Here is a 24,077-nt window from a genome sequence, read left to right as displayed (position 1 = left end):
GGTGGAAAATCCCAAGTTGACTACTCGATTGCGAAAAATTCAAAAAGTGCTTCTCCAATGGAAAATTTGAAAATGACTATGAAAGGCGTAGTGGAAAATGAGTTTTCCACTCTGCTTTTCCCTACGATGGAAAATCCCAAGTTGACTACTCCATTGCGGAAAATTCAAAAAGTGCTTCTCCATGGCAAAAAAATGAACTTTGACTTCTATTTGCTTCCACATTTGCATATCTAGACTCAAAAATAATTCAATCCTTCATAGAAACTTTGTTAAGCATACTGGGAACAATTTTGGGAAATTCTTTATGGGAGGCGACTTTAAAAGTTTTTAAAATGGTGTACTAAAAGTGCACCTACAGTGTCATGGAAATTTAGTGTAAACTAAGCGTTGGAAGAAGTAGTGTTTATCGAGTGAAGTAAGGTAAACTCAATGTGCAGTATCTATTGAGTGACACTACACCTACTAAGTCACTAGTGGTCACCAAGCTTAGAACTACATCAAGTGATTAGTATGGACTAAGCCTTCACTTCTACTGAGTGCATGACGATGCCGTGTAATATAGTGAACGCCAAGTATCAGAAGGTCACCGAGTCAGTTCAATGAACCCGAGTTATTTATTATTGGTTCAACTTTGTAATGTGTTGTTCACTTGTATTTTGGTTGACCTTGCAATTTTGTAAATTGGAAAGGTATATATGTAAGGTGTATTGTAAGATATAATTGTAATTGAAATAATAGAAGTAATGTGAAGTATTTTTAATAATTGCAACAAGGTAGACTTAACAGTCTTTCTGTAAATCTCTTAACCGAGTGCATACTTCATTGTATGTTTGTAAATCCTCTAACAAGGTGGACCTAGCAATACTTTGTGCTCCTAATAGGGAAAATCACTAGAAGTGGTCAATGTAAGCCTTAACAGGCCAACTTTATGCTATAGTAGTGAAGTTTTGTGGGTACCATCCCCACCCTAGTTTTACTTTCTATTTGGAAGGTTTATGGGTTACCAAAACATTGTGTTCTTTTGTGTGATGAATGTTTTATCTTTCAGTACTAATGCATGTAGTAGTGTAGATTGATTTATGGAAAATTTGAAGTAAAGATTTAAAGTTACTGATTCACCCCTCCCCTCTCAATAACTTATCATATCTTGAATATTTCCAACACCTTACCACAAAATTAATGAGTGTTTTATGTCTTGCTTGAACTAAAATTTGAACCCACATCCAAGTTCAAAATTGCAAGTTCATTTTCAAGTTGTGTGTCCAATCCAATAGTGTTTCTCCCAAATTTGAACTTGAACTTTGAACTTCCACTTGTTCAATTCAAAATTCAAAGATGAGACTCCCTTATCCAATCAAAAGTTAAAAAGTCATTGGGCCCCCAACATTTTGTCCTAAGTCATCATGTTAAGTCCCAATTCATCTTTGAACTTGAACTTGGAACTTTCTTAATGTTTGAGGTTCAAAGTTCAATATTCAATTTATTTTACTTTAAAAATCTCAAAGTTACTTTTTTCTCAAGTAAAAATATATGTGGAGTATGGCGGGAGTACTAGTATTTCAACATTTGAAAAATATGTCTTTGGAAAGTAATTATTAGAAGTTAATCACAAGCATGTGGAAGTGACTAATAATTTTTAATGAAATGTTAGATTATCATCAAATCATCATTAATAGAGGTGATGGTTGGGGCTAGTTCGAGTGTGTCAAATCTTGGTAAATCTTTCCACTCTCTTATTTATGTTAATTGCAAGTTATTTTTATGAGCACCACAAAGTAGTTTAGCCTAGACAAAAAAATGAACTGTTGAAGGTAATCGTGCTTGTATGTTCATAGTAGTAAATCTTGATGAAATTTGATGCATTCCAACAAAACCTTGGTCTGATCAAATCCAATTATTGAATAGAAGTAGAGTTGGGGTGCCCTATTTTTGGTTTCATCTATTATATTTTTGTGGACTTGTGCTATTGATAAAATGACATTCACCACACCTTCCTTTCCCAAAGTAGGGTGTACATTTATCTTGGTAAGCTCAATCCTAGAGATGGGTGACACATCTCTCATGCATGTCATTGTAGTGGAAATTTTAGAAAGATTTAAAAATTTGAAAGTTGGTTCTATGGTGGATAGGGTTTCTAAGAGTGGATAAATACAAGTTGCAACCTTTCCTATAGTGGCCCCATGTCTCTAATTAGTTTTAGAATGTATGAATAAGTATGATGTAGATGATAGATGCATTCCCCTTAAGGACATAGAAGAAGATTGGACTATAGGATCATCATGTTCATACTTCTTAGTGAAGAAGCAGATATATATGAAAGTGATATCCTAAAATTGGATTCTTGAATTGCAGAAAGGAGGATCATGACTACCTAGCCCTTGAACCTAAGAACATTTCATTAGAAAATTCAAGGACTTGGTAGTTTTTCTCAATAAGGTTAAAGGAAACCAACATGCCTTTTATTGGGGAGATTAGATGTACTTTTTCATCCAAGTTCTTGTAAATAAAGAGAAAGCACTAAATTAGGAAGTAGTGGCAGAAGATTGTACATGATACTTTATCCAGTCTTTTTGGAATGAAGGGTTTATGTATGTCTTCATATTTATTTTATTTGTTAGCATGCACCAAAGAATGGAATGTTCTTCTTCATGAGTTGTGGGTCAAGGCCATGAAGATATACAATTATATCCTTTTTTTTGCAACAAAAAAATTATATAGAAAAATTCATAAGAGTTTATGATGTAATTTTGGCCAGGCTTGTTTATGAATTACAGAGAAATATAAATAAAAGATTGATTGATGAAGCTATGAAGTCAATCAACATCTATGGGAGTTTATTTATACAATTTACCAGGTTCACATATATCAAGGTTGGTGGAATTGAAGGAGAACCACATAAAATTCCTAGATATGTCTTGGCAATTTGGTTTTGACAAAAGTACACAGATAACTAGCTCATGTAGACAAAAAATTATAAGGGGAAAAAAATAAGAGTGATGTTTCCTATCAAACTTGAGAACTACTATTGAAAAAACACATCTAACACATTTATAAGTTGAAATGAAGAGGTTGAATCTCAAAACATTTACAACCAGACCTAAGTTTGATAGTCAAGGCTTTGTTATGGATCACTTGAATGTTGAAAGTTTTACACATATTCCTTAGCTCAAAGACTGCTGGGAAGGTCGTGGTGATAAATTTGAAGTTTGAAGGAGGCTTTGGTCTCAATTAATCTTGATACAAGTAATCACCATGCAACTAGCTACTGAAATAAAAAAAAATTCCTATTCTGCTCATTTCTATCACCACCATTTCATTTAGTCTTCTTTGTAATTATAAGTCATCCCCATTTTCCCTCTTATTTTATTTTTTATAAAGTTATTTTCCAATTATCAGGTCAATTCTTCTATAATTTTATGTCTCTACAATTATACTCTTCAATAAAGTTAAAATGGAAAAAACATATTGAGATATATGAAAATACAAAGACTATGGTCTTAAGCCTTATATGCATAAAGAAGAAAAAGCATCATTCTTGTTTATGGAGCCAATTTGAAATCCAAAATGCATCCCATGATTTTTTTTAAAAAAAATTTCAAACACAAAATCCCTTGACATATCTCATGGAAAAAGAAAAATACATCATATATATATATATATATATATATATATATATATATATATAAGTTTTAGTATAGTTTTAATAATATTTTAACAAACAGAATAATATTTTTTCCTTACTAAAGTTTTCATAAATATATATCTTAAGTATTATGAGACCATTTTAAACTAATCTTCTACACTCAAGTGAAAGTACATCTCTTTTAATATTTTATAAAAGGTCTATTGATTTAAAAAGCTTCCTAATTGAATTAAAATTATTTTATGTCTCATTTATCTAACTTTAAATTGTTACCCTTAATATTTTTTTTTTTAAATTCAATTTTATATTTAAATTAATTCTATTCTTAGAACATTTTAATATAAAGTGACTTATTTTTTTAACTTTTTAAATCTAAAGAAATCTTTTAGTCATTTACTTGCACATATCTTCAAAATAATTAAATTTTTATATAGGTTTTATGTAAGATTAGTTTTAAATTTAAATTCCTTAAAGTCTTTTAATACTTTAATATTCTAAATTGTTAAATTGAAAAACTATCATAAACTTCATACTTTATTTAAATTTGAACTTTCCAAAAGTAATAAAAAAGTAAAATTAATCGTCCTTAATTAATTTGTATGAAGAGATTTTCTTGCATTATCTTAAAAGTAAACATTTTTCCAAAAATCTTATTTTCTTAAAGATGGTGTATTAATTTCATGTGTTCTCTCAAAATTTCAATATTACTCAAGTCATGAGGGTAATTTTATTTTTCAACTAACCAATTATGTAAGCTTTTGAAATAATTTGCCAAAAGATATGAGTCATTTATTGATTGAATGCAACTAACATTATTGGTAGTGCTAAATTATAATTTGTTTAAGTATAATGAGTTCTCTTACACAATTACCTTGATGAGCACTATAAGCTAGAATATACATATTTTCTATTTAATTCTTTTTGGATATCTATTGCAAACTATATATATTACATATTGCTTAAATCGTTTCTAGCTTGTTGTCCTTGTTTTTTGAGTTCTCACTTTTTGAAATTATTTCAATCTTTTCAAACATCAAGGTTTGTGGCACATTATGTACAAAATTCTTTGACCTTACTAATCCTACATTATAATTGTTCAAGTCGTATGAGTTATCCTTTGATTATTTCATTGGTGAACACTATTTTTGATTGGTCTAATTAATATAAATTGTCATCTATGCTAATATAGTCCTAGACCATCTATATATGTGCACTTTCTGTAGATTATTTGATACCATCGATATGGTATTAGACCATATTTATATGCACTTTTTTGCACTTGTTATGGTATCTTTATATGCATATTATTCCATTTTTATGGTTTATGACACCATATCTTTGTATGGACTTTTGATTGCATCTTTTGGTACCCATTTTTTACTATTGGGGCCAAAGTAATTCTATCTAAGTCCTAGTTACCTTATTTTTTGAAGGGCTCATGTGGTTTCCATAAATCCCCAATATTGGATTGCATTTACTTCTGTGTAGTTTATCCCCCTTTCATTATTGTACTTTGTTGCATCTCACTTATATATTTCCAAGGCAATATTTTTTATGTACTCATTATTCTTAATTAAATTACTTGATACCATATGCCACTTATTATTTGTGTTTCTTCCCTTGGTCTTACACATTGGATTCCAATAGAGATCATTGGCGCTAATTTTCTTCTTTTCTAAATTTCATATTCATTGATTATGACACATGGGTTTAGAAATGATTGTCAATCTAAAGTTGTTTTAAAATATCTAAATTATGGATTATTCTCTCTCATATCTTATTGTAATATACTAATGGGATGATGGTTTTTCTTTCTTAATTTCTTAGATCATGTGCCATGTAGGTTGTAGATTAGCTTCTCATTTACTTGTAGTGAGATGATTCATTAGTGGACTATGGTGTTTATTTTAAGATGAGAACATGAATAATTTTTAAGGCATCTAGAATTTATGATTTTATGCTTATCACTCTCATCCATACTATTTTCAAGCTACAAATATTCTTTAAAGTTGAAATATTTAGAATGCAAATTATGGCATTATTTTAAAAGGTTATAGTAATTTGTATCTAGCATAGATTCCATAATGGAAAATCTACTTCTAGATATTATTTCTTTCCTTGATTGATTCAGGTAACATATCATGGAACATTCAAAAAAGAAAATCCTCTTATGCTCATGCACCAACCAATTAAGCCTCGGGTGAAAGAAGAGAATAAGTGTACACTTGGATTTAGCTTTAGTTGATGTTATTAAAATCTCTCATTTGAATTGTAAAGATGAAGATCAAATTATAAACATTGTCCTATGACATTTTATTGTAAAATTTGTGGTTTCCATCTATAGATGTAAACTCCCTAAGGGTCTATTTGGTCGTGGGTATAGGAATGGAGAATAGGCATGTAATATTGGGAATAGGAATGGTTATTCCAATAGCAGTTATTTTTTGGAATGGGTATAAGCTCATTTTAGAGGCAAAATGGGAATATGTATTCCTATTCAGTATTCCAAGTGACGAACCAAACAGAAAATAGAAAATGTATTCCAACTTTTCTATTCCTATTCCAGCAACCAAACAGACCCTAAGTTCCTTGGATGTATTATATAAATGGATATTGCAAGGATCTGTACAACATTTTTTCCTCTTGTGTAATTGTGAGGACATATAATTGGGAGTTACACATGAAACTCCTTGTTAGAAATAATAATTCACCAATATAATTGGGGGGGGGGGGGGGTGTGGGGGGGGAGGGTGAATCAGTTATATGACAATTTAAAACATTTTTCCTTTTAAACAATCTTGACCATTCAACCAAAGTAAACAACAATCATAAAGAGATGCACATAAACAATTACACTAGATATGTTGACTAGGGAAACCCTTGATTAGAGGGAAAACACCAGTGGGAATGATGCCCACAAAATAATGTACTAATATGAATATTCCTTTTCAGAGGATGGATCCTATTAGGAGTCTATTACAACATTTAGTACAAAGAGTCCCTATTAGGAGACTTTGAATCCCTATTAGGAGTTGTGGAAGGTAGCTGAACCCACTATCCAAATAGCGTCAGGATCAGATCAATGAACCCACTGTCCAATTGACCTTGGTACTATTCCTTTCAAAATAATAGATGTGTAAAAAGCTTTTACTTCTTCCTCTGTCCAGTACGTTAGACTCCTTCACCTTTAGATCATGCAATCAGATCTGGAAATCTAAACTTAGTAACAATAACCCTTAAGGTCACTTACACGCATAGGTAAGTTACTCTGCTTTTGTATTGCTTTGCTACTCAGTGATTCACAAGTCTTCTCTACTCTCTATATGTAAAACATGGAAAATATATTTCCTTTATACCATGCTCAATAATAAATCCTTGAGTCAGCTTTCTATTAATTAAATGAAATCCACATTTAATTAATGTTGTCAGCTCACAGTTATACACAAACTTTCACACGTGTGACTTCCATACATGCACACTCTCTGACATCATCAACGGTCAGTATACTGTCTCTAGTTCACTATGCAACACTTCACTACAATTGTAATGAACTATAGCAATCATACAATAGGAACTTCTTTCCTAATACTCTATTTCCATACGGTTCTTTGTAGATCAACCATATCTTTCATACATTATCGCATTAGGTTATGTACACTTGCCCTTGTAACAAATACACAATGTAGTATGCGCTAGTAACTGCGCATTATCAGATAAGTAATATAATGTTCTCAATACAGAAATCATATTTTGATGCTTTATCAGTCTTTTACAAACTTATTACTATGTTGCCATCAATGACAAACACAGTTATAAATACATCATATCAATGTTCTCCAATGCTCCCCCATAGCATCAACATTCATGCTAACACTCCTCTCTCTCTCTCTCTCTCTCTCTCTCTAAAATTCTTGTGTCTTCATTCATGGTTATTTTGGTGCAAGTTTCTAGTGTATGGTTTTCTTATGGTAACACTTTCCTCATCAACTATCTCTCTTAGACTTTGTTATTTACTTTCTTTATTTATTTTTTCCTTATAAAATTATAATATAACTAAAAATCTAAACCATATATTGGACACCCAAAAAAATTCCTTGTTGGCAATTTGCAAGTCCCAAAACCACACATATATGCAATAATTCCAATTGGCTTACATTACATAATTGGTGTTCCACCTATACATAATACATAATATTTACAGAGATTACCCCCATCATATTTTTATATTTCCTGAACTAGTGTATTTTGAATTCTTCCAAAATTTTCAAGAATGACACATAATTTCTTCAAATTTGAACTTAATTATGCCACTCCTGAGTAGCCTCATTCCTCCTCCACATTCTTACCTATCTCTCTACTCTTATACTTATTGCCTAGGTTCCCACTAACGATAATTTACATTCAACCCATGAAGAATTCGTTCATCTTATTTGTGTAGAACCCTCTTCAAATTGGCCACTTCACCCTCATATTTCCTTTGTATGCCTCCCCATTCACTTTTCTAGGCCAAAATATTAAGAGCACACTGCCAAATTGTTTCACTTCCTCTAGGTCTTTTATGCCCTCAAATACATCAAAATGCACTCCTGTCACTACCCATTCAAAGATGGAATTGATCCCCACTAAAATATCATCCTCCACCTTCTCATCGCTCATTTGATGATAACCTTTCCCTCAACTAACTCTAAAACCCATGCCAAAATCATTCTTATGATATACATGTTGATGCGATATTAATGTCTAGTTGTGATATTGCTATCAGGATTTTAACTATGTGATTTCGAGTCAAACTCATTGACCCATGTTTCATGAGTAGTGATTCGACATGAATCTGTCTCTCATGAGAATAAATGGAACACTTAGCACTCCTTGGATCTTGGTGATGCTCACAGGGGTGAAGCACCGGGACTTCTCGGGAGGTCACCCATCCCAGTACTAGTCCAGCCTGAGCGCGCTTAACTATGGAGTTTCCTCCATGGTTAAACCCAAAGCTTGCAACCCCCATTTGCAAGCTTTGGGTTTAACCATGGAGGAAACTCCAAAGTTAAGCGCGCTCAGGCTGGAGTAGTACTGGGATGGGTGACCTCCCGGGAAGTCCCGGTGCTTCACCCCTATGAGCATCACCTAGATCCAACGAGTGCTAAGTGTTCCATTTATTCTCATGAGAGACGAATTCATGTTGAATCACTACTCATGAAACATGGGTCAATGAGTTTGACTCGAAATCACATAGTTAAAATCTTGATAGCAATATCACAATTTGACTTGCTATGGAAATTATCTCCTACTTATCAATTAATGTCTACTGTTTATGAATTCCTCACCAACCACCTCCAACATGAAATGTCCCTTTACTGATTTTTTATGATATTTCCAGCCTCAAATCTGAACTTTAAAATCAAACAACCAATATAACAAAGATCTGCCAATTTCCCAATAAAACCCAAATCGGGTATGTCCAAATTAGTGCCAAAAACTTCACAACTTCACAAATTATTAATAAATCTGAAAATGGATATTTTTACAGAGATTTCAGCAGCATAACAGCCTACAAAATGACATTTCCAGATTTGTATAGCCCTTACACAACAGATCACAAATGTAGGGCAAAACTATGCTCAATCGGGCTCCCGAAATTAACACAAAAAATGCCCGGAAACACCACAAAACACTCATAAATTATCTCAGAAGTTTAATCACGACCCAATACATATATTCAGCTCTATTTTAACATCATAAAGTCTGAAATACAACAGCAAACCAAACTGATATGAAACACTCAACTGAAAACCCAAATTCAAACCAAAAACAACCCCGAAAACACCCAAATCGGCACTATTCAGCACAAGGGCAAACTCTGTATGAGCATGCACATGGAATGGCTTCAAACTCCCGTCCTTAGCCTTCCTGGAAACCTGCAAACTCCCATTCTTGGGTCTCCTTCTCCACAGGTTTGGCAGCCTCTGAAGAACAACAAGAAAATTATCAAGAATCAAGATGTAGAATGAGCCCAAAATGCCTCCAAACCCCTTTTAAAGAGGGCATAACCCTAACTCACGTCCAAGAGGGGTTAATAAAATATAATTTAATAATAATTTTTATTTATTAGTCCATTGGTTTCCAAAGATTAACCCTTTTTTCCAAAATTTCACCTTTTTGGAGCCTGCCTGCCTTAACAAAGTTATTTTTTTTTTTTTAATTATTTGAATAGGGGACATGACAAGTCCTCCCCTCCCAAATATTGCTTGTCCTCAAGCAATGAAGGTTGGAATTTTCAAGAATATGTTCTCCTTCCCAAGTTGCATCCTCTAGTGGTAATCCTTTCCATTTGACCAAATGCTCTGTGATGCTCCTATTTCTCAACCTTTTCTCTCTTGTATCCAAAATCTCTTCTGGTATCAAAACTAATTTCCCTTCATCATCAAGAGGTGGTAATTCTGTAGATACTATGGTTTGCTGGCCTAGAACCTTCTTTAAGCAAGATACATGAAAAATATTATGTATTTTGCTGTTTGGTGGGAGCTCTAATTCATAAGCTACCTCTCCTACCTTCTTGATGATTTTATAAGGCCCATAGAACCTTGGCTTGAGTTTCTCTGCCCCACTTCTCTTCAAGGTGCTTTGCTTATATGGCTGCAACCTCACAAATACCAAATCTCCCACCTCAAAAGATCTTTCAATCCTTTTCCTGTCAGCATATATCTTTTGTTGGTTTTGTGCATGTTGTAGATTATCCTTGAGGGACCTTATTATGTCTTGGCTTTGCTTGATGAAATCACTTGCTGCGGGTACTCTGCTATTGGAAAGTATTAGATCAACAAAGGAAAGGGCATCATAACCATAAAGAGCACGAAAAGGAGGCATACCAATAGACATGTGATGAGATGTATTGTAACAATACTCCCCTAGGTGTAACCATTTCACCCAAGCATGTTGTTGATTTGAAACATAGTTCCTCAAATATCCTTCTATCCATTTATTAACTATCTCTGTTTGTCCATCTGTTTGAGGGTGATAGCTAGTACTGGGAGTGAGTTCAGTTCCTGCCAAATGAAAGAGCTCCTTCCAAAAAGAGCTGAGGAATCTACTGTCCCGGTCACTAACAATGTTTCTAGGCAAACCATGTAATCTAAAAATTTCCTTGAAGAACAATTCGGCCACTTGTGATGCCTTGAAATCAGATGTGATAGGAAAGAAATGTGCATACTTAGTTAGTCTATCTACCACCACATATATGCAATCCTTACCTTGAACTTTGGGCAACCCAGTGATGAAATCCATGGAAATACTTTCCCATTTTTGTTCAGGAATAGGAAGTGGCTGCAACAACCCTGCAGGAAAATTTTGCTCACTCTTGCTTTGTTGGCATACCATACATTCCTTAATGTGTTTAAGGACATCCTCCTTCATACCCTTCCATGAAAACCGCTCTCGAATTTGCCTGTATGTCTTGAATTATCCCTGGTGACCAGCCAAAGGTGTGTCATGAAAGGCCCTCAATATCCTCTCCTTAGTTTTTGACCCTGGCACTAAGAAGATCCTGTTCTTGAAATAAATCAATTCATCAACAACCTTGTACCTGTTATCATCCACTAACTTATCCAAAATCTTGGTGGCAAATGAATCTTTAGCATACTCTAAAATTATGGAGACTTTCCAATCAGCAGAGATAGATGATAAGGAACACAAAGTGGGCTTTCTTGAGAGAGCATCAGCAACCACATTATTCTTTCCTTTCATGTATTCAATATCAAAATCATAAGCTTGCAATTTGCTTACCCATTTTTGTTGACGATCATTCAAATCCCTTTGGTTCAAGAAGAACCTGAGGCTATTATGGTATGTCTTTACAATGAATCTCCCACATACCAAATATTGTCTAAACTTATGAAGTGCATGCATGATTGCCAACATTTCCTTATCATAGATGGAGTACCCTTTCTCTGATTGATTTAATTTTCGACTCTCAAATGCTATTGGATGTCCCCTTTGAGTTAGGACAGCCCCTATACCTTCTCCCGAAGCATCACATTCAACAACAAAAGGTAAAGAGAAATCTGGAATTGCAAGCACAGGGCATGAACTCATTACCTCCTTAAGCTTATCAAATGTTTTTTGTGCCTCTTCTGTCCAAACAAAAGCTCCTTTCTTTGTCAAATCAGTCAAGGGGGCAGCAAGCTGAGAAAATCCCTTGGCAAATCTCCTATAGTAGCTACACAACCCGAAGAAACCTCTCAACTGTGTAAGATTAGTGGGTGGAGGCCAATCCAAAATTGCCTGGATTTTTTGTTGATCAACCTGTACTCCTTTAGAGCTTATAATATGTCCCAAATATAGGATCTCTGTCAAACCAAACTCACATTTAGATAGCTTAGCATAGAAGGATTGCTGCTCCAAGATTCCCAAAACAGTGTCTATGTGCTTTAGATGCTCTTCCCATGTTTTACTGTATATCAAGATATCATCAAAAAATACCAAAACAAATTTTCGAAGATGCTGACTGAATACCTTATTCATACAAGATTGGAATGTTGCTGGTGCATTAGTGAGTCCAAATGGCATAACAAGAAATTCAAAGTGCCCATAGTGACATCTGAAAGCAGTCTTTTCCACATCTTCACTCCTCATTCGGATTTGATGGTAGCCTGATCTTAAGTCAATTTTTGAGAAGTATACAGCACCATGTAACTCATCAATGAGCTCATCTATGCGTGGTATGGGATACCTATTTTTTATGGTCTTCTTGTTTAGAGCCCTGTAGTCTATACACATTCTCATTGTACCATCCTTTTTCTTGACAAGTACCACAGATGATGCAAATGGACTAGAGCTAGGCCTTATGAATCCCATGTCTAGGAGTTCTTTAATAGTTTTTTCAATTTCTTCCTTATAACCTCTTGGATGGCGGTATGGGGTTGTTATAACTGGTTTGGCACCCTGTTCTAACTCTATAACATGCTCAAAACCTCTATCTGGTGGTAATCCTGGAGGCAAGTCATTGAAAACTATACTATGCTTATCAAGAATATTTTGAATTTCAAAATGGAAATTACCTTGATTCTTGGGAGAGCTTGTTGGTTGGATTATGACTCCTGCTGCCCATGTTACTTGTCCTCTTCGAAAAGTCCTCTCCATCCTCTTTGCAGAGACCGCCTTAGGTGCTCCATTCGATAACCCTCTCAATATGACTTCTTTCCCATTGGAATGAAATTTAAACTCCATAGTTTGATGGTTCATGTAATAGCCTCCGATAGAGTGCAACCATTGAACACCCAATACAAGATCTGTCTCCCCAATACCAACCACATAGAAGTCATCACATAACTCATAATCTCCTAAGGTCATCTTGAGTTGTTTCACCACCCGTGTGCAAGGCATAGTGAATCCATCAGCTACAGTAACATTGAATCCCTCAAAATCTTCTGCTTTAAGCCCTCTTTTCATGACAAATCCCTCATCAATAAAATTGTGAGTTGCCCCACTATCAAGAAGAACAGTCAACCTTTGCCCTGCTAGTACCCCTCGAATTCGGAAGGGATGGTATCTTGGGACTCCTGATAATGCTGCTAAAGTGCCATCCTTGCTGATTTCTTTTACTTTCTCTTCTTCTACCTCCTCTTTAGTATCATGAAATTCCTCATGCTCATCTGAATCAGATTCTGAAGCAACTTCAATATAGTGCACTTGACCTTTCCCCAAACATCTGTGTCCTGGAACCCATGGTTCTCTACAAGTAAAACAAAGCTTTTTCCTTCGTAATTCACTCCTAGTCTCTTCATCTACCTTCTTTTTTGCCACATTTGTCACATCTTTTGGTGGTAGTGTTGGGAAAATCTTTTTCTGAAAATTTCCCTTATGTTGCCAAAGATTTGGGGGTTTTTGATTAGTGACTGATTTCATAGGCACGCAAGTTTCAAGTTGCAAGCTTCTTTTGATAGCTTCCTGTAAGGTTGAGGGTGAGAAAGCCTTAACCAAACCCTTAACAGAATCTTCTAAACCATCAAGGAAAAGATAAATGATCCTCTTTTCACTCATATCAGGTACCATAACAGCCACTTTTTGAAATTCTTCTATATACTCATTAACTGATTTGGTTTGCTTCAACTTTGACAATTCTTTAAAGTACTCTTCATCATCCTTGAGGTCAAATCTATCTATCACCCTTTGACTGAAATCTTCAAATGTAGTTACCTGATCGTGACCTTGAGTAGTCATTCCATGATACCACCAATCATAGGCTGCATCTTCCAAGTGTAGACTTGCAAATTGAATAGCATCACTCTCTTTCATGGGGTTAAGTGTGAAGAAAGTTTGTAATTTTTGTAGCCATGCTCTAGCTGAAATTTTATTTGTTCCATCAAAAGTAGGCGCTGTAAACTTGCTTATTTTATTTTTGAGCTCTCTTCCACTTGTGTCATGCTCCCTCCTATTCTCTTTCTTGGGCATCAAAGCGTTCATCATATCCACATATTCTCTAAAAGGAACTGAACTACGAAAGTCATCATCTAAGCCATTGTAAGTAGCTCTTAATGTAACCAAATTACCTGTAACCTCTTCCACTGGATTAATGGCTGGATTTGGTACTGGTGGCTCATCTGCAGGCAAGAAAATGGATTTGGTTGATTTAGATGGTGTGGATCTCCCATTTCTCGGCTCCTCTGAAGTGCTCCCTTTCTCATTAATAGATGCAATTCCTTGTAATTTTTCTGTCAATATTCGCAAAGCCTCTCTAGTTTCCGCCAAACCATCCACTGTTTGCTTTTGAGTATTTTGGATGTCTTGGAAGAATTTCTTTGCCATCTCATCTGGATCAGCCATACCTTTTTCTTCCTTGGATTTTGTACTTTTGCTTTCAACTGGGGCTTTGATCAAAATTTCTTTATTCTTTTCTCGCTGTAAATATCTTTTTTCTCTTTCACTTAGTTGCATGCAATCATAAAATATGACATGCAAGATCTGGGTAGTTATCAAAACTTGACATGCAAGATCTGGGTAGTTGTTAAAACTGACATGCAACTTCTACAAACTCTCAGGCTGGCAAGATCACGGCTCTGATACCACTGAAATGTCCCTTTACTAATTTTTTATGATATTTCCAGCCTCAAATCTGAACTTTAAAATCAAACAACCAATATAACAAAGATCTGCCAATTTCCCAATAAAACCCAAATCGGGTATGTCCAAATTAGTGCCAAAAACTTCACAACTTCACAAATTATTAATAAATCTGAAAATGGATATTTTTACAGAGATTTCAGCAGCATAACAGCCTACAAAATGACATTTTCAGATTTGTATAGCCCTTACACAACAGATCACAAATGTAGGGCAAAACTATGCTCAATCGGGCTCCCGAAATTAACACAAAAAATGCCCGGAAACACCACAAAACACTCATAAATTATCTCAGAAGTTTAATCACGACCCAATACATATATTCAGCTCTATTTTAACATCATAAAGTCTGAAATACAATAGCAAACCAAACTGATATGAAACACTCAACTGAAAACCCAAATTCAAACCAAAAACAACCCCGAAAACACCCAAATCGGCACTATTCAGCACAAGGGCAAACTCTGTATGAGCATGCACATGGAATGGCTTCAAACTCCCGTCCTTAGCCTTCCTAGAAACCTGCAAACTCCCGTTCTTGGGTCTCCTTCTCCACAGGTTTGGCAGCCTCTGAAGAACAACAAGAAAATTATCAAGAATCAAGATGTAGAATGAGCCCAAAATGCCTCCAAACCCCTTTTAAAGAGGGCATAACCCTAACTCACGTCCAAGAGGGGTTAATAAAATATAATTTAATAATAATTTTTATTTATTAGTCCATTGGTTTCCAAAGATTAACCCTTTTTTCCAAAATTTCACCTTTTTGGAGCCTGCCTGCCTTAACAAAGTTTTTTTTTTTTTTTTAATTATTTGAATAGGGGACATGACACAACATGACCTTCACCACCTTCTTGCCTTTTCATTACACAATCCACCTAACTCTCCTAGCCTTTAATTTTTTAAAATAAAATCTTGTCTTGGTTGTGTTGTTAATAGAAAGAAATTAGCCTCTTAATCTTCCAATTCTCCACTTCAAAACACATGTTGATGCCACAATTACACCTCTTTCAAAAATCCTAATTAAATACCTTTGCACACAAGTCTATCCCATTACAAACTTCATAATGTCAATCATTAATGATAACATTCATCATTCTACAATACATCTCATCATTTAGATATCTCATCATCATTACCACTAGCCAGTTGGATGTTTTCAAAATCTTCTCATTTCATCTCATCAATTGCCAGCTTTAATGCCCAAATTGACAAATTATAGGATCTACGACATCATTTCCTACTTGTTTAATAAGGGTAGTTGAATTCCTAAAAAGTAGCTAATTCTTTTTAATAATATTGATATACTTTTACAAATGTGAGGCCGAGTTGATCCTTTATTTATCACCACTATCACCAGAGAGTCATCTTCAAGATGTATTCTGTAAACCCCAATTTTCTTTCCATCCTCGTCTCTTGTAAAGCTGTTAGCTTCGATTCTTTTAACTTTCAATCTCAAAATATTCCCTCTACAATCTCTTGACAGACACCCAAGCCCACTTGAACTTGGGTTTCCTTTCGACACGCATCACTGAAATTGATTTTGATCCACCATTCCTCGAGTTGGCTCCATTTGATCTCATCTTTCTTGTTTAATGCTAGATCAACCCAACTTTGCATTATATTTTGACTATTGAATTAAATTATATTTAAGAATAAATATCAAATATATGATAAATGTGATAATCATTACAAAACACAAATTTATATTTGTGGGCAATGTGTATGGAAATGTAGTGCCTGCCCCTAGATCGCATTTCTATTATCATTGTCAAATTCTCTTAGGCTGATTTTATGCATTGATTAGTTTTAGAGATATTGGATTTATAATACTATGATATTATTTCATGACTTTGATTACAAATGTATCAGTTATTATTGCTTAGTTGATTTCATTCATGTGTTGTTAATGATATTTTGATGATCCTAGTTAGTAAATGTGGTTTCTTTCATAAAAATGTTAATATGATGTCTTTAATGATGATTATGTTGTATTGATAGAGATGCATTATTATATGTACGTATTTGATATTAGACTTGTGATTTTAATGATACTTACCCCATACTTGCATGTGTATGGTGTGTATGTTTATTTTATCTTTCTGTCTGACATGTTTGATTTGGTTAAGGAAGGGAGTCGTAGTCACCTGCTAGTCAGGATCTACACGATGCACCACTCCCTGCCATTGCCTGTTTAGTTTAGATATATTATATACATGTACATGCTCATCTTTTATGCAGGATGCAGGTACCGGGCATCGACTTCCTTGAATTGCCAGGATGAGCGTGCCCTATTACATATACTCAAATGGTGAGAATGGGAAGATAATGATCAGGTCCAATCCTAGCCATAGCCTAAAATACTTGTCCTGCAAGGAGGACTCGTAACAGACTGTCTACCCTTTTTAAACCCGTGAGTATTTTGTGCGTATGTTGTTTTGTGAGTCTTTGATGAATTTTTTGTTAATTAAGTCTAATTAAAGGATTAAATTAATGATTTAATTTAATGGAAATTATTATGACATTTTAATATATTTAATTATATTTAATTAATTGAGAAATTAATTAAATATAAAGTATTGAATTTGAAGATAAAAGTTTTAAGAATAAATTTAGCACATGATAATATTTATTTTATTTAATAATAATATATTTAGAGTTCATTTTTAAATAAATGCTAAATATTATTGTTATTTAAGTTAATAAATATTTATCAAATTAAACGTTCAAAAATAAATTAAAAAGTGAAAAGAAATTAAATTATGAAAATGTTTTAAGTTCGCATGATGCGTGTATGAGTTTAAAATATAGAAAATTAATTAAAAAGATAAAATATGTGAATTTAATAAAGATATGTGAACTTGATTAAGATATTTTAATAAAGTGTGCATGAGATTAAAGTTATAATTTTTTTTAAAGTGAAGTGTGGAAAATTAAATAAAGTAATTTAATAATTTACTTAGCATGCATGAAAGGAATAATAAAATATTATCTTAATTAAAAGAGAATTAATTGTGTTAAAGAATTAATTAAATAAAATAATTGTAATTTTAGGGTTGTGGAGATAGAAACCCTAAAAGGTAATTAGATTCTATATTAGAGGGTTTTCGGGTCATTATTGGACATACAAGTTTCAGGAAACACACTTTTGGAAGGGGATCAAGAAATCTTTCGAAGCTTTGAAAGGTTTTGGATTAGTAAGAGTTTTACCAAATTGTTAGCATAAGATCAAGGTAGGGTTTGTGAACCATTGTAGAAATACTTTTGGATCTCTGTCTTCTTCGTGCTTGTTGAAAATTGTTTTCTCAAATTTTGTTGTATGAATCTTGCCACCCTTCGTTCTGAATCTTTTGCTATTCAATTTCATCTGTGAATTCTGGATTGAAACAACTATTTGTTTTACTTTTGAAAGAATTAGTATTAAATCAAAATTTGGGTTTTGGAATTAAAAATGAGATTAAGAAATTTAAAATTGGAAAGGGGTTGATTTTAGAAATGAAAATCCTAAATTGAAAATCCAATAGGTTCAACTTATTTTTCCTATTAGACTTTAAAAAAAAAAAAATTCCAATCATATATATATAATGTGATCATAGAAGGGAGGTATTGTGTAAAAACGATATAAAATTAAATATATTTAAAATTCATTGAAGGCGGGGTCTTGAGTTTATTTGTTTTATATATATAAAAAAAATGTTTGTTTTTATTTAAAACTTCATATAAATAAATACACACACACACACACACACACACACACACACACACATATATATATATATCTAATAATATGTGGGGGCGGGGGGGGGGTTTCTTGACCACCCCACCACCTTTCATGTCTGTCGTGCGTGCGTAGGCTGACTGCTGCACGTGGCAGTAGTTAATACTGCTGCCAGCGGCAGCAGACAAGCCTGCAGTCGCACAGGCAACCGCACGGCTCTGACATTATGGCCGGTGGCTTTTCAAAAGCCCTCTAGCAATTTTAAATCGCTCAAACAATTTTTAAATTGTATTTTATTATATATATATTAAAGTTGTAGTGTATGAAGTATTATTAATATTCATTAATTAATATTTATTATTTAAGAAGTATTATATGTTATGTATTAAATATTCAGTTTTAATTTATAAAATAATAATGGATTATTATTATTAATTTAAATTATGTTTTAAATGAAATTATTAATATTATTATGTTTTAACAAATTATTAATTAATCAATTGATTTAAATTATGATAATATTTAATTTAAGTTTTAATTTAATCAGTGACGAAATTAGAATTGATGTGAATGCTTTATATTTTAATTAATTTAATTAGAATTAATTAATAACAAAAGTAGTTTAATTAGGTTATAGTTTCATCTAATTATTGTAATATTGATTTTTTTTTTTTTTTTTTTTTTAAATCATAGATTGTTTTCTTTGGAAGACAACAAGTATTATTTTATCATTTAGACGATTACCCTTGAATTATTTGTAAGAAACTGACTAAAAATCAATAAGGGTAAAATTCAAACTAAGAACGAGATAATTTGTATGGGTGATCTTTGAGACTTATTTACTTAAAATTTATACTTTGAAACCCAAATTAAAACTGAAACTTTACTGGTAACTCTATTGTGTATTTTCAAATCAAATGCAAACCATGAAACTATACTATTTGTGTGTACTATCTATGCTTTTGGGTTTTAAGGTTGATTAGAGGTCGACCAGTCTAGAGAGTACACCAGAGGTTTTTGTGAGATTTATTTTATACTATTTATATGGCTGGATGTCATAATGTGTTTTGTGATTCATATTGAGATTATATTTATGAGATTTACCTTATGGAGCATTTATGTGTACTTGGATGGGAGAACCATCCTATTTTTAGGTTGCCTATTAAGGAATCAAGTTCGATCATTATGGGTGTTGTGGTATGGGACACAATTGTGTTTTTATGTGCTTAGGAGAGGTTGTCTAGGTACGTGACTTGGGAGTGGCTTGCAATAGGGGTCCGGGACCCAAAGTGGTCAGTACCAGGGTAACCTAATGCAAGTTATGTAATAAGTGATAATCTAGTAATTAAAATTTATGGGGGGGAACACACTAAAAATATAAGTTAGAGATATTTGATCCACCCATGCCTTGAGTGCTTGTATAGACTAAGGATGGGAATGGGATGAGTGCCTCGTCTTCTTGAGAGGGCTTTTTGGTTTCCACATGTGTGATGTTGAGGGTCCAGGGTTCAGAGTAACCAGTCCAGGGTAACTCAACACTTGAGGGTCCGGGGTCTATTTAGAGACCAGACCAGGGTAACTCAAGTAGCCATGTGATGACACTCCCTATTGTGTAGCTTGAGTCTCCTCTGTAGATTTTGTGTACCTCTGGTGGTGTATTTATTGTTGGATGTGTTTATTGTGGTTATTACTTTCATTGAGGAGGATTGGTGATTCATGGATGATGTACTTTTGACATATGATTATTGACTTGAGGAGGATATCTTTCGTTGACTTCATCTTATGATCTTGGTATTTGGTTTATACTTGGTTCATGTATGATGTTGGTTATGTGGATTTGGTATTGGATTGAGAGTTCTTACTTTTGGATTATTTTATCTTCTTGAGTAGCATGTGTTACCTTTGAGGTAGTTTTGGCTATTAGGGGTACCTTTCCTAAGAATGTTTTATGTTTGATTTTCTGTTTGAGGATCGTTCATTATCTTCCCTGCACGGTGGGAGTGGAAGCCTGACTAGGTAACCACGTGGTCGGGAGGTAGTGTCTTCTTACCATTCAGGTCCCCCTTACATTGCCAGTTGTTGGATGTTCATTGCAGAAGATGTACTTGTATCATTCTTATTTCTTATCTCGGAGACTTCTTTTCAGATGATGTATATATGTTATCATGTATTCTGATGTATTGCATCTATTTTCACATACCCTGCGACATGTGCAGTGGATGTTATTTAGTGGACGTACATTCATTGTATTAGTATACTTATGTATTTGCTTATGCGATTATGTATTTGTTATTTCTTTATGTTCATGAGACATTGTACTTGAAACTTAAACTAATTAATTTAAAATTATTAAATGTGATTCAACGTAAAGGAGCCCTTGAGGAATTGAAACTATATCTGTGACTGCAAATGTGTATTTGATGTGTATGTTCTTATTGCTTCCGCATTAATGTTATCTTGATGTTGTTTAAACTTTAAAAAAAAAATAGTTCAATAAACATTGTAACATGTAGGTTTATTTCTCTTGGGTTCCCAAGTGGGGCGTCACAGGAAATAAGAGTGAGAATATATGTGACAACATAAAGAGTGTGAATGAATAGGGTGCATAGGACACAATTGAATTTTGAGATTATCAAATTAAAAATGACACATGTATATAAATTCATAACTAAAATTAACATAAGAAATAATTAAAACCAATTAATAACTACCCAATACCATTAAATATGAGCAAAACGGGGAGTGGTGGTAAGGTTTAAAATGGCGTTAAGGTTGTAGTGGGGAAACAAATGATGATGATGATAAAAGAGACAACAAATTGGATAAAATCTTAGATATGAATGATATCTTCAAAAATATTTCACCAATATGATATATCTTTACAGATAAAAAACTTAAAAGTTTAATCAAACAATTGATAATAACTTCACATCTTATCCATATTAAAAAAAAACTAAAACTAAATCTTGAGTTAATTTCAATCTTTGAGTTTGAGTTAAATAATGTTTGAAAATAGACATCAAGATAAGATAAATATGACACCCGGTACAAAATATGGATTATACATCACACAAAAATTGAAGCATCTGATTGGTTAGCACCTCACATGGGTGGTCTTATTTTATGGTTATTGAAGATCAGGAAAGTTCTAAAGCTAAGCTTAAGAAGAAGGTGGACAAATACAAGAGAAAAACAATTTTATATGGTAAATGGAGAATCAAGGACAAATAAAGAGTTGAGAAGAGACACTTGTGCTGAATGTTTTGCAGAGCGAGGAGTTAAAGATTTCAGTGTGTTTTGTAATGGCGAGGAAATGTTCTCGTTGTGGGGAGAAGGGCCACAACGCACGCACTTGTACTCATGATGTGAGGCCATTTTCATTCAAGCTCTTTGGAGTAAAACTCACCTCTCCAAACAAATTGGAAAATTCATTTTCCCCTGCTGCTTTCATGGAGTTTCATGGCCCCCCATTAGTATACAACTGTGTCTCTAATCAGATAGTTAGAAAGAAAGGTAAAAACTTATGAAACTCTTGCCATTAGAGAAGTACAATAAGATGAAATAGATTTATATTTTTTCTCTTGCCCATCAACAAATAAGATTGGTCTCTCATAGAAAAGATGAAATTGCTATTTTCTCTTGTTCATCAACAAGCTTGGTGTCTTATAGAAAAGATGAAATTGGCATGAATTATTTTGATTAGTTGTGTCAAATTTTGTTGGTATTAATGTTTTCAAATCAAATTTTATGATCTATTATAGAAGACAGAAAATGTAAGGAAAAAATAATGAATTGTTTAGAGAGATTTTTGTAATGACGAAATTGATTGTTGCTTTCAGGAGTGCCATGGAGTGAAGAAGAACAATGGTTTTTTCTACTTGGTCTTGAGAAATTAGGCAGAGGAGATTGGCGAGGGATTTCAAGAGAGTTTGTGAGGACTCGAACCCCCACCCAAGTGGCCAGCCATGCTCAAAAGTATTTTCTCTCAAGGACAAACTTTAATAAGAAGAAGAACAAAATGAGTATCTTTGACATGTCTCCAGAGGAGGTGATTTTTTTTTGTTGCAGGCACACATTTCTAATAGATTCTAGTGAGAATGAAGTCAGATTATAAATTTTTATTGAAAAAAAATTATATGTAAATTATACATAAAATCCAGTTCACCAAAGTCTAAAAGACTAAAATATCTCCCAAATAATATCATGCAATTGCCAGCTGGGTTGAAAACCACTACCTTTCCTCTGCCAGTATAAAGCATTATTTGTACTCATCTAACATGATAAATTGTTTCATATCTTATTAGTATTTATTATTATTATTTTTAGATTTTGATTTGTTTGTATGTTTTTCTATGTGTTTCTTTTTGAATTTGATTGTGTAAATAGTTTTAATGATATCAGGTACTTTTATTTATATGATAAATTATAGAATGTAATCTGAAATACAGATAAAAAAATTCATAAACAAATTTAAAAACAATTTAAATACAGATTAAAAACATAGGAGGTGCTTCACCTCTGAGCATATCATCTATATCCAATGAGTGTTGAGTGTTCCGTTCAATATTCGCATGAGAGATGGGTTCCAAAATTATCACACACAGTTAAATCCTGATAGCAACATCGCAATTTGACTCCCTATAGAAAATATCTCCAACTTATTATAACATATGCATATATGTACTCTACACAAAAAAAGTGTATGTAGTTTTGTAGCACTAGTTCGAACTGGATTTATGATGGTTTATTACGTTTAAGCTGTAGAGACCTTGTAATACTATATTTTCTTTCTCTAATCTAGAAAGACTAAAAAAAAATTAATCAGTTGAATTTTCTATTGGTGCAGACATCAAGCCTCGCAGCTGATGAAAATATTGCTACAAACAGTGTAAAGCAGAAAATTGGTTCAGAGTTTAGCGAAGAAGGAAATGGTGAAATGGTGAAGAAACTGCAATCTATCAAAAGTTTCAAGCACCCTTAAAACTTTCTTCCTTGTATTAGTTTCCTAGAAAGATACGCATCCCCAATTATGTGATTTTCTCTATGTAATATGAGCAACCAATCAGTGCATCCTCTTGAGCCATTCTAATGAGAAGTATGTTCCCATTAAATTTATTTCTCACCTTTCAATTTGTGGAATCACCCAATTAGAAGACTGTTTGTCAGCATCCATTGATGTCATGCAACTTATCTCGTATCTTATTGATGGGATGGGAATCATACGTACTAAATTTGATCTTCAAAGATATGTATATATTTCAACCCACTGTCTCTTTCAACTTTGAAAGGATAAGTTCAAGCTAGCTCTTTCATCTTTAACTTCGAAAGGATAAGTTCAAGCTAGCTCTTTCATCTTTTAATTGTTAATTTAATGTATTATATTTCAATCCAGTGTCTCTTTCAGCTTTGGAACTTTGGAATGATAGGGAAAAGTCATTTTTATTTTTATTTTAAAAATATATATTAAAGATCTAGTATTTGTCAAGATGCAGTAATTCTAAATTTATCGAATTTCTTGTATGTCAGATTTTTTTGATTGAAATTAATTTTATCATTATTTTTTTTCAATATATATTAAATTGTGATGTTTTCTTAATATTTAAA

The 24,077-nt window shown here is 33.3% G+C and overlaps 1 protein-coding gene across 1 annotated transcript; it reads left to right on the top strand.

Moving 5' to 3' along the window:
• Positions 1-21,623: 21,623 nt before the first annotated feature.
• LOC149538583 (transcription factor MYBS3-like) lies at positions 21,624-23,864 on the top strand. The gene is made up of 3 exons (XM_089799889.1): positions 21,624-21,986; positions 22,313-22,521; positions 23,320-23,864. The coding sequence occupies exons 1-3, from the start codon at positions 21,776-21,778 to the stop codon at positions 23,452-23,454; spliced, it is 555 nt and encodes a 184-aa protein (XP_089656015.1). The 5' UTR covers positions 21,624-21,775; the 3' UTR covers positions 23,455-23,864.
• Positions 23,865-24,077: the final 213 nt, after the last annotated feature.

This window comes from Cupressus sempervirens, chromosome 9 (assembly GCF_028749045.1).
Source record: "Cupressus sempervirens isolate cs-2001-9-10 chromosome 9, ASM2874904v1, whole genome shotgun sequence".
NCBI classification, from domain to species: domain Eukaryota; kingdom Viridiplantae; phylum Streptophyta; class Pinopsida; order Cupressales; family Cupressaceae; genus Cupressus; species Cupressus sempervirens.
The sequence above is the reverse complement of the archived record's forward strand: the minus strand, read 5'-3'. Positions and strand labels throughout refer to the sequence as shown.

Bases quoted from the DNA above. Each gene is read 5' to 3' on its own strand.
- LOC149538583 (XM_089799889.1), top strand. From the start codon at position 21,776: ATGGCGAGGAAATGTTCTCGTTGTGGGGAGAAGGGCCACAACGCACGC. The intron at 21,987-22,312 runs GTAAAAACTTAT...TGTTGCTTTCAG, and splicing joins TCAGATAGTTAGAAAGAAAG to GAGTGCCATGGAGTGAAGAA. The intron at 22,522-23,319 runs GTGATTTTTTTT...CTATTGGTGCAG, and splicing joins TTGACATGTCTCCAGAGGAG to ACATCAAGCCTCGCAGCTGA.